Source organism: Onychomys torridus, chromosome 19 (assembly GCF_903995425.1).
Source record: "Onychomys torridus chromosome 19, mOncTor1.1, whole genome shotgun sequence".
In the NCBI taxonomy this organism is placed as follows: domain Eukaryota; kingdom Metazoa; phylum Chordata; class Mammalia; order Rodentia; family Cricetidae; genus Onychomys; species Onychomys torridus.
The window spans coordinates 62801483-62813770 of record NC_050461.1 but is presented as its reverse complement, the minus strand read 5'-3'; the positions used below and the strand labels follow the sequence as shown (position 1 = coordinate 62813770).

Sequence of the window (12288 nt, the reverse complement as noted above, 5' to 3'; positions counted from 1 at the left end):
GGCTATAATCTGACTCACCATAGGCCAGAGAAGCTTCTTTATTAACCAATCATAGCAACACATAGTCACAGCATACAGAATGGCATCCCACAGCAGTGGGATTTGGAGCCCAAGTGCCTGTGGAGTTTGCTGCAGAGAGGCTGCAAAAGAAAAATCCCAAACTTGCTGAGAGGGCTTGGGGGTGGGGGAGGAAAACCTAGCCTGTTGAGGCTGTGACTCTGGTGGGAACCCCCATGTGTAGCTGTGGTGTGTGCCAGTGGCTACAAAGCTATAAGCAAGTGGCTTTTTCATGAACTCATGCCCCAAAATTTGGACACCAAATAAAGTGTGGCCCCAATTCATCTTATCAATAACAACCAGGAGTCAAATATTGGGGTAATAACCTGAAAGATCAGAGAAGCAAAGGAGCAGCCACTAGTGACTTCTTATCTATCCAGATCCTCAGACAGAATGAGGGCTGAGATCCTGTCTCCACCTACCTTATACTCCTATCTCCACCTCCTGATTGCTGGGATCAAAGGCATGGGCATCCAAATTGCTGGGATTAAAAGTGTGACATACCACAGACTGGCCTCTATGGTTAACATGTGGCTAGCTCTGCCCTCTGATCTCCAGGAAAGTTTTATTTGTCAGAACACAAAAAAATATCATACAACAATGCCCTGCTAGAGATAATATTTAACTGGGGGTATGCTTTCATAATTTACATCTGTACACTTTTTCTAGTTCCCACTCTCTGGTTCATGCTGCAAGTTGAGGATGTAAGATGTCTCTTGCAATAGATGCCATGTCTGATACCTGTTGTCATAGTGCTCCTGTATCCCTCTGGAACCAATAGTCTAATTAAACTCTTTCATTAGTTGAAGTAGGCATGTTTTATCACACCAACAAAAAAGGCACAAATACACATCCGTAAAGTTTTACTCCTCAATTAGTTATTTCATGTCATTGAAGAGATGTATGAAATCTAAAAGGGTTACTTTATTATTTAAATTGTAAGGCTTTGTCCATGAGTTTGCAGGTACAAACATAATAAAGAGACATTGCAGTGCTTAAACAGATTGTTAACATTGTCAGATTTTTTTTTCTTCAGAATACTCTTGTATAATGTAAATATGTTGGCTAAAGATATTACCAAATCCTTTATAGCCAGATTACTTTCATTATGACCATTGTGATATGCACAGGCTTTAACAGAATGATTGTATTTAACAGAATGCTTTAGAGTAAAACTTTTCTACTCCTGTATAAAGACTATCATGAAGTATAAAACCCTACCACACTGACTTCATTTAAAGGGTTTCTCTGCAGTTTGTTTTTTTCTCATGATTTCAAAAATTGCAGCGATGTCCAAAGGCTTTAACACATTGATTACATTCACAGGGTTCCCTCCAGTATAAGTTCTTTCATGTATTTGGAAATTACTGTTACATGCAAAGGCTTTCTGACATTGATTACATTCATAGGGTTTCTCTCCAGTATGTGTTCTTTTATGCCTTAGAAGATGACTGTGATGTCCAAAGGCTTTACCACATTGATTACATTCATAGGGTTTCTCTCCAGTATGGGTTCTTTTATGAATTTGGAGATGACACTTTTGTGAAAAGGCTTTCCCACATTGATTACATTCATAGGGTTTCTCTCCAGTATGTGTTCTTTTATGCATTAGGTGATGATTGTAACGTCCAAAGGCTTTACCACACTGATTACATTCATAGGGTTTCTCTCCAGTATGTGATCTTTTATGTACTCGAAGACTACTGTCACATGCAAAGGCTTTCCCACACTGATTACATTCATAGGGTTTCTCTCCAGTATGTATTCTTTTATGCGTTAGAAGATGACTGTGGCATGCAAAGGCTTTTCCACACTGATTACATTTATAGGGTTTCTCTCCAGTATGGGTTCTTTTATGAGTTTGGAGATGACATTTTTGTGAAAAGGCTTTCCCACATTCATTACATTCATAGGGTTTCTCTCCAGTATGTGTGCTTTTATGTTTTTGGAGACTACCACTAAATGCAAAGGTTTTACCACATTGATTACATACATAGGGTTTCTCTCCAGTATGAGTTCTTTTATGGGTTAGAAGATTACTCTGTCGTGAAAAAGCTTTACCACACTGATTACATTCATAGGGTTTCTCTCCAGTATGCATTCTTTTATGTATTTGGAGATACCAGTGTTGTGAAAAGGCTTTACCACATTGATTACATTCACAGGGTTTCTCTCCAGTATGTATTCTTTTATGGGTTAGAAGATTACTCTGTCGTGAAAATGCTTTACCACATTGATTACATTCATAGCCTTTCTCTCCAGTGAATGTTCTTTTATGCAGAAGATGACTATGACGTTCAAAGGCTTTCCCACATTGTTTACATTCATAGGGTTTCTCACCAGTGTGTGCTCTTTTATGTGTTTGGAGACTACTGTCCCGTGAAAAGGCTTTACCATATGCATAGGGTTTCTCTCCAGTATGGATTCTTTCATGCCTTTGAAGATGATTATGATATGCATAGGCTTTAACACTTTGAATATATTCAGAAGGTTTCTCTCCATTATGACTTTTTTCATGCCTGCAATGATAATTGGCACATGTAAAAGCTATACCACATTCATTACATTTTTAAATATATCTTTATGAATTAATTTTACAATTTGGTCTAATTGTAAAGAAGAATCACATCTTATCATTTTATCACTTTGTTTACACTCATGTTGTTTCCCTTCATTAAGGGTTGTTTTGCATCTTTGAATATAGATGTAATAGTAAGATCCTTTACTACATGGTTCACATTTATAGCATGTTTTTCCTATATGAGATTTTTCACATATTTGAAGGAAACTAGAAAAACTCAGAGATTTACCACACATATTGCATTCACAAATTTTCCCAGAATGTGAGTCATACTACATTTGCAAACTGAACCGGAACAAACAGAAGTATTTACACATTCCTAGTATTCATAGAGATTTTCTGTAATGTGAGTTTGTTGATGTGTTTCTAATGAAGCTGGAAAAGCAATTACTTGTAAACTTGAATCACATTTAACAAGTCTATTCAAAGTGGGGACTACTACCTATCTTCTAATTATTCTGAGAGGGAGAGGTGTATGTGGCTTCTTTTGATATCCCTGTGCTCCTATGGCTTGTATTCAGAGTGACATATGATATACTTTTTAAAGTGAGAATAACAAATAAAAGGTTTCCACCTTGCATTCACACAGTTTGACTTTCTGGTCCTCATAGATATATGGTATAGGGATTAAGGTTTCTCCACAACAACCCCATTGGCTCTTAATTCTAACTGTCCCTCCTCTCACTAAATTAAGCAAGATCACAAAAAGCGTATGAGTAACCCAAGCTTTACTGTGGACTATTTGCTTATTAGAAGGTTTTGGACATATACTATCACCTATTCAATGTGCATACCTTTTGTATATGAGTGGTATGAAACTAAAAGGATTGGCAGACAGTTCTACAGTATAGTTCTCATGAGGTTATGATTCAAATTGTAATATCTATTAAGGCAGTGTTTCCTTGTCTTCTTCATTAAAGTAAATCATTGCAAACACAATTCACCTACTTCACATTGAGGTAGTTTGCGAAAATTTAATAATCATCAATGCACTTTAAGCTGTGTATATTTACATGGTGGATTTCTTTCAAACTTCCAGACACATTAGAATTTTTTCACAGACATATTTGTATTAGCTTGCACATGAAAATTACCTTCCATGTCTTCTAGAACTTTTACAATGTTCTTCAATATTATGATCTTCCCATTTGTACCCTAAAATATAGTAACAGAAAATGCATATTATTGGAAATTGTGCAAAATTTAAGTTATTATCTTCAGTGAACCTTAGAACCATGCCAGATTTACTCACATCATCCTTTCTCAGTTTTAGTCATAATTACAGAAGATCATTAATAACCAAGAAACAGTCACTCCCTTATTTTAAAATGTGAAGGAAAATTTAGTCTTACCTATAGCAGTGAGGTTCCTGTAGGTCTCCAGCATCACATCTCTGTAGAGACTCTTCTGGGAAGGATCCAGCAAAGCCCATTCTTCACAATTGAAGTCAACATGCACATCGTCATAAGTCACTGCATTCTATAACATCCCATACATGTATATAAAAGAAAGTGATACTGATAACACTGTAAATGTATACTTCTTTGAAAATATAGTCAAATAATTCTCATGGTTTCTATGACACAGAAGCTCTAATGTAATCATTAAATTACTTTAGAAGGAAACTGAATAGGAGGGTCACCTCTGTCATTTCTGCATGCTTTGAATGTGATATTGCCTTGCGAAGAGAAATGCCTATTAACAGACATAGAGAAACAAGCAAACAGACCAACAGTACTGAGTATACATGAAAGAAATTCTATGAACAATCACTAACCACACACACACAAAAAAAAAAGATGGGCAAGCTGGATGTATTGGTTAATGCCTTTAATCCCAGGACTCAGAAAGCAGAGGCAGGTATGTCTACCTCTAAGTTGAATGCAATCAGTTCCACACAGTCAGAAATACATATTAAGACTCTGTCTCCCCTGCACAAATCAAATAAACAAAAAATAACAGAAAGAACTTAAAGGTTTTTTTTAAACTGAAGTTCCTACAAAGAGTTATGCATTCACTCCAGTTCTATATTCATTTTCTAGAAACCTGAAGTGCCTGTCTAAACTGTGACATTAATAAGATCTTCCTAAAAGGTACTGCAAAATTAAACAGGTAAAAATGGACAGCTGAAAACATGAGCAATGTAAATGCTGATCATAAATAATCAACATAGGGCAGGAAGAGATGACTCAACAGTAAAGAGCTTTTGCTGGTTTTGTATATAGGTGGTCTCAATTGCCAATACTTACATGGGGGATCACAACTATCCATTATTCCAAGCTCAGGGGTTCTAAGACTATCTTTTGACTACTGTGAGGATAAGGCACCAAGGGGGTACATATCCATGTATACAGACAAAAGACTCATATTCATTTTAAAATTTTTAAAACAAATACAATAGAATTTCATCCAGAAAGGTTCCTGCTACTAAAGGTTGCACAATCTCCCCCAAAGAGACCCACCGAAGAGATACATGTTCAAATACATCATCTATTTGGGAGGTTCTTAATTCAATCAAATAGATCCTGACCCAAATCACTATAGGCTCATAGTCATCTATGAAGAAAATGCATTTAGTCACTTTAATGATCCTCAGAGTCTACACCAGCCCCTATGATGTTCAAATGTCCAAAGTCTTATCTGACACTCAAGATAAGCTCTTAACTGTGACATCTTGTATAATTAGAAAACAAGTCAAATCTTTCCAATAAACAATGATACAAAATACCCATTCCTATTCCAAAAAAAGAGGAAAAGGTACATAATGAGAGATGATTGGGCTAAGGCAAAACTGAAATCCAGCAGGGCAACAATCAAGTCCTGTAGCTCTGTCTCAGACACATGGAGATTTAGTTTTAAAAGGCTTAGATGGCCCTATCTCTGCAACTTCTCACAAATCTCTCTCTTTGGTTACTTCCACTCTATGTATGCAGCTCTCCCTGGCAGATGTCTCATAGCTTGACTATTTCAATATTTTATGGTCTCAAAATACAGCCCAGGCTTTATCTTAATAGCACCATGCAATGAATTTTCATAATCTCTTCACTGGGGCTCTGATTCTGCCAAATACAGATGCCTACCACAGTGCTGAACTGAAACCACAGGCTAAGAATCCATGTCCTGAAATTTTGCATCTTTTTTTGTTTCCAGAAATAGTACAACATTGATGATTCCTCCAATTTGGCTTCTAAGTTGTGATGGACCCTGCCATGCTTGGTCCTGAGTTTCAGCAGGTTTTGTATGAAGTTGCTTCCTGGGACCAGGAAACACTTTGCATAATCCTTCCATTAATTGGGGGCATAGAAGGGTGGATTCTTACCCTTAAGGCACCTTGCTAGGCTTCCAACATAGAGCAAGTTCATATCTTTAATTGTGATAATCTCCCTGAAAATTCCTGCCTGTTTCAGCACTTGGCTGCCATCTGAAACTACCTAGTGCTGCTTTTCCCTACACCTCACAGATTTTCATTTATTTCTGCCCCACTTGCTGCTTTTTTTCACTATAGGTCTCAGTGAGTCATCAGTAATAGCCATCTAAGAGATTTCAATATTCCATATAAGAAACCAGCCCATTATTATTTTTTTCTTCTTGTTTTTCAAGACAGGGTTTTTCTATGTAACAGCCCTGGCTGTCCTGGAACTCACTTTGTAGACCAGGCTGGCCTCAAACTCACAAGAATCCACCTGCCTCTGCCTCGTGAGTGCTGGGATTAAAGTCAGCACCACCACACCCAGCTCAGCCCATTATTTTTTAATTCTGCCTTACACAATTATTCAGGCCATGGGCATAAGAAAAGTTTTGGGAGCAAAATAATCACACAAATGACCTCTAGCTTAACTTATCATTGAGTCTACTTCCCACTGAAATTCTATGACGTGGACCTCCACTGTCATTACTCTCAACACTCCCATCTTCCAGGTCCTACAAGAACAGCTGATTAAGCTCTATGTACAGCTTTCCATGGCTTTCACCATCCAATGTCCTGATATCCTCCACATTCCTCTAGAAGGTAACATTCCCAGGTTCTGCTCAGGAACAAAATCACTTTTTGTGTACTATTTTGTTTCAACTTGCTTCTCTGGTGCTAGGATTAAATACTCTAACCAAAAGCATCTCAGGTAATGAAGGGGTTTATTTGGCTGATTCTGTTAGATCACAATCTATCATTGTGGGAGCTTAGGATAGAAACTCAAGCTAACAACTGAAGGCAAAAAGCATGGGGAAACTTTGTTTCCTAGATTTCTCTCTTACTTGGCCATTGTAATATGCTGTGATAGCTCTCTTATCCAGCCCAGGCCTACTTTCTTAGGGATATGGCCACCCTCAGTGGAAGGGACTTCACATATCAATCATCAGTCAATTCAACCTCTCAAAGACATAGCAACCAGCCATTCTAATGGGGGTACATCCTCAATTGATGTTCTACCAGATGATGGCAGGCTATATGATCTGTTGTCAACTGGAGCTAACTAGGACACAGAGACAATAATATGTAAGAATGTTTTAAAAGATAAAAACCAATGTACTAGCCACATAAATAACTTACATAGCAAAAATGCAAATACCGATGATAGTAACAACTGGAAAACAAATATATGCCAAGAAATGAGGAGAGGTAAGCCTCTAAGATCAAGAAGAGAAAATTAAATCTGTTTCTCCACAGAAAGTCCCCAAACCAACAAAAACTCAAGGAACTGATAACATAGCAATTTTTCAGAATACAAAAATAGCTAAAGGCCCATCATTTTCCAGAGAAACATCAATATAGTTAGATTACAACTAATAAAATAACACAACATAGATGGCACCATTGACAAAAGGAGACAGAAAGACAGATCTACAAATTTAACATGATCCCTTAAACTAGAACTACAAGATTCTAGCCAAATTCAAAATTAAAAAAAAAAAATCACTGACCACAAACTCACCCTGTACACTCCAGTTCTCTCCTTTGCAATAACAGAAAATGGGGTGGGTGAGGAGGGATGTTCTACCAAAATTGGATAGATTTGTTCGAAGCTTTCTGATGTTTCTACATTGTAGAAAATATCCCATTCTTTTTTGATAAAGAAAAGGATGTCTATTAGGATAACTTAGAAACCATTTTGTTTCCTATGATTGAAGATTGGATATAACTCTGTATCAGAGTAAGGAAATGAAAATATTTTCAAACCAAACACAAGGTAACAGATTTGTAAATAAACATTGTATGATTTGTATTATGCACCTAAAGCAACCTGTTTTGCTCTAATTGCTTTATAAGTCACAAGCACTTTTGAAAACAAGTTTATCCCTATTTAATGTGTTTGTTTGTATGTGTGTGAGAGAATGTTTTCCATGTGTGTATAGGTGACATACCCAAGAAGAGGGTGTCAGATCCCCTGGATCTGGAATAGCAGGTGTGTATGAGCCTCCCTACTTGGGTGTTAGTATACGAACTCAGGTCAACCTGAAGAATACTAGCTGAGTGACATGCCCAGCCCCCATGGTACTTTTTATCCAAAAAGTCTTTCACAGATTAACAACAAAAGTCTAAATAAGTAAGTAAATAAATGATCCCTGGGAATCTGATGAATCAGTATTAAGACGTTGGGTAGGGGGCCAGGTAGGTTGCCCATGGACCTTCCCCATTCTCTGTTACCTGTGAGAGCCCACAAAGGTTTCCTAGTGAGATCTGAGCTTGTTTATACAGCAGGGCTGCATTAGGGCATGGCTTGACCACATGCATGGTTACCAGGTGTTTAAGATGTTCTGCACTTGGCCATGTTGGGAGGTCTTTTGCTCCACCTCTTGGCATTCCTTTAAAAGCCCTTTAGAAGGGACAGAAGGGGCTGGTAGGTTTTGACCCAGGCCCTCCTGAGACTATCCTGTGTTTCTGTCTTTCCTCTCATCATCTAGGTATCTCTTTCTATCTAAATATTTCTCACTTCTCCCTGCTCAAGAGTACCCTGGTCATAAAAGTAGGGACTGGTCACCCACAGTTACTCAAGACCCAATACTCAGGGTTGCCCCTAGGGCTGTAACAGAACACTAGCTGCAGCTTCCTCTCCCCCTGTTCAAGTCTACAGATCATCCCCACCTGCCCTTCCCTTCTTGCCTCATCTCTGTATCCCAGCCCCCAACTCAGGCAGACAAGCCCTGCTCTTACCACAACTTACCACATCTGCAAGAAGACAAGGTAGGCTCTCCACAGATCTACATTATCTATTACCCCAAACCCAATTTGTACAATTGCCTCTAGAACTGGAATAGAGTACCAGAGGCAGCTTACCCTCCCCTCCACACCTCCTGTGGATCCCTAGGATAATCTTGTCTGGCCTCTCATTCCCCTAGCCTCCAACACCAACAAGCATTGTCCCTTGAACACATCAGCTAAGAAGGCTAGCAAAAAAGGCAACATTCAGCAAACACTCGGAAACTCCAGACAGCAAACAGAAACCCAGGGAAAAAAACTCCTATCCAACAAAAATGAAGCCAGAAATTGCATCTAGACTTATAATTGCCCAAACCCAGATGCCTAGACACCAGCATAGAAACATAATCTATAACAGCAAGGGAAATATGTCACAACCAAAGTTCAATTACTGACTAAGCCAACATAGCTGAAATACAAGAAAAAGACCTTAAAACCAACTATATTAAGATAACAGAGGTCCTTAAATAGAAAATTAATAAGTCCCTTAAATAAATTCAGGAAAACACAAACAATTGGAGGAAATCAATAAACCCTCAAAGAAAGATAGGAAAACACAAACATTTGGAGGACATCAACAAACTCTCAAAATAAAGCCAAGAAAAAACAGTTAAGAGAAACAACTGAAACTATTTAAGACATGAAAATGAAAAGAGAAAACACAAACTGCAGGAATCCTGGAAATGTAACCAGCCTGAAAGGAGTTGTAAGACTGTCTTCCCAGCACTGGGCAACAGGGTCAGGATTAGCTGTTCAAAGCAATTCTCAAATATATTCTGTGAGGCAAGTTTAAGGACAGGAAACATTGCCCTAAACTATTCGTTCTCAACCTTCCTAATGCTGCAATCTTTAATACAGTTTATAATCCTGTGGTGACTAGCAACTATAAAATTATTTTCATTGCTATTTCATAACTATAATTTTGATACTTTTATGAATTATAAATATCTGTGTTTTCTAATGACCTTAGGCACCCCTTGTGTTAGGGTCTTTGACCCCAACAGTTGTGAACCACAAGTTAAGAAACACTGCTCTAAACTGATAGAGGAAGGAAGGAAGGAAGGAAGGAAGGGAGGGAGGGAGGGAGGGAGGGAGGGAGGGAGGAAGGAAGGAAGAGCACTTAAAAATGGAATGAAGTTCTTAATGACTGGGAAATGTTGGACAATAGAAACAAATAGAGATTAGAGCAGGAATGCATTTAAAGAAAATAAAATTTTAAGGACAACGCGGATATGCCTTAAATATAAGGCTGGCATACTCTGGTGATAGGATGGCTGAATACCCTGTCATCATAGAACCCTCATCCAGTGACTGATGGAAGCAGATGCAGAGATCCATGGCGGGATCCCAGGCAGAGTGCCAGGAGTGCAATTGATGTGTGTGTGTGTGTGTGTGTGTGTGTGTGTGTGTGTGTGTGTGTGTGTGTGTGAGAGAGAGAGAGAGAGAGAGAGAGAGAGAGAGAGAGAGAGAGAGAGAAAGAGGAGAAGGGAAGGATTCTATTGAGACCATGACTGACTAGCCAAACTAGTGGAAACACATGACTGTGGACCAATAGCTGAGGAGCCCTCATGGTACTGGACCAGGCCCTCTGCATAAGTGAGACAAGCTACCTGAGTCTATCCTGTGTTTTCTCTCTGTTTCTCTCTTCCTTGTTTCTAATTAAGTCTCTTATCCTTCATTCCTCAAGAGTCCCTGGGGTAAATAAGTATGGGGCTGGTGTGTCGTCCCCCCCCCCCACTTTCCCCTGATGGCTAAGGATGTTGCACAATTCTTTAAGTTTATTTGGGCCATTTGAGAGTCTTCTGTTTAGATCAGTACCTATTTTTAAAATTGGATTATTTTGTATTTTGATGTCTAGTTTCTTTTTGGAGATCAGCCCTTTGTCAGAATGTGGGGTTGGTAAAGATCTTTTCCCATCCTGTAGGCTGACATTTTGTCTTATTGACAGTGTACTTTACCTTACAGAAGCTTTTCATTTTCATGAGGTTCCAGTTATTAATTGTCGACCTCAGTGTCTGTGCTACTGCTGTTATATTCTGGAAGTTGTCTCCTGTGCCCATATGTTCAGGGCTACTTGCACTTTCTCTTCTATCATGTTCAGCCAGCAACTCCAGTGCCCCAGAATCGCTCAGGTACTCTCCTGTCTCCTCTAGTCCTTTCTCATTTCCTCTAGGTGTCCTCCTGTCTCCTGGGTCTCCTCTCCCCCTTCACCTTGCATCTCCTCAAATTCAGTAAGCTGTCAGGTCAAAAGCAGAATCAACATACAGTAGGCTGAAGGAATGGAGACCGCCCCTGTTTGCTATCTGGCTAGAGCCCAGACTGGTGTGGAATTTCTTTGAATTCTTCTGCCTCAGTGCCTTGACTGCCAATCCAAGATTGAAGGGCTCATGGAGAGCTGATGACCATGTAACAGATTTGAAACACTTTCAGATAGGCCCTGAGAGGACACCTGGAGGTGTGGTAGATTCTAGGACCATAAGGTGACTAAGGAGAGCTGCAGGTGTGGAGTAGAGCTTGGGTAGTAGGAAAGCTGTGTATGCTGGGGATGGCAGAGCCATTCATGAGCATCCCTAGTTCCTGAAAACCCAAAATATCATAAAAGGTCTCAGAATTTGCACAATATGATACAGGAAGCTGTTGAGGTTTGATTTCTTTAAATGTGATTGACTTTTTGCTATGCTCCCATTCTTCCCTTTTTGAAAACAGTGGGATGAGACTCATTTTTTCTTTCCACATAGTATAAAGGTAGGAGACTGTAGTATTTTTAAGTGGTGGAAATTTTAAGACTATGGGATTTAAGAAGGTGAAAGTGTTTTATTAACATGAGACTTCGGGGGCCATGGAGGATAGTATCTTATTTGATAGGGATGTTTCTGATTATGTGTTAAATTACATATTGTAGAATTTGTTGGTTAATTTTAGCTGTCAATAACCTAAAATCATTTGGAAAATGTTTGAATGAGGCTTGGATCTACTAGCCCAGAACTTTATTCCAAAGGTCTATCTATAATAATGCCAAGAGTTGGAGCATAAGACCTCTCCCTTGATAGTTACAAAACACCTACACTCAGACCCATGGTCCAATCATCCTCTATGCAGACCTGCTGTGTAAAGCCACTAGGAAACCTGAAAATGGGCTTCCACAGGTCCCCCTTTCTTAATATACAAAAAATAACTCCACATTAACAGCTTACAACAATCTCCAATAGCTATCATACCTCCTAGTATGGGAGTAGAGGATGATAAAAGATGGCATTTCTTTTTTGGAATGTGTCTAAGGTGACTACATCAGTCTTAACTGCATCAAGCCCTTTCTAAACCAAAAATCTCTTGATGCAATTATATCCAACTTAAAGAACCCCTTAGCTTCATCATTAATATTAACAGGTTAACATAAATATTGCTATACATAGTTACAATTTTCTCAATCTTTAATCTTAAAGCAAACTCTTAACAG

At 38.8% G+C, this 12288-nt stretch overlaps 1 protein-coding gene across 3 annotated transcripts in view; it reads right to left on the bottom strand.

The window, feature by feature from the left end:
- Positions 1-607: 607 nt before the first annotated feature.
- Positions 608-12288, bottom strand: part of LOC118570719 (zinc finger protein 431-like) — a 33288-nt gene continuing 21607 nt past the window's right edge. For all 3 annotated transcript variants that reach the window (XM_036169383.1, XM_036169385.1, XM_036169386.1), the window contains exons 2-4: positions 3991-4117; positions 3733-3793; positions 608-2576 (exon numbers count right to left, since the gene is read on the bottom strand). In XM_036169383.1, the coding sequence (XP_036025276.1) occupies positions 1289-2576; positions 3733-3793; positions 3991-4117 (1476 nt within the window). In that variant the 3' untranslated portion in view covers positions 608-1288. The remainder of the gene's footprint in view (positions 2577-3732; positions 3794-3990; positions 4118-12288) is intronic.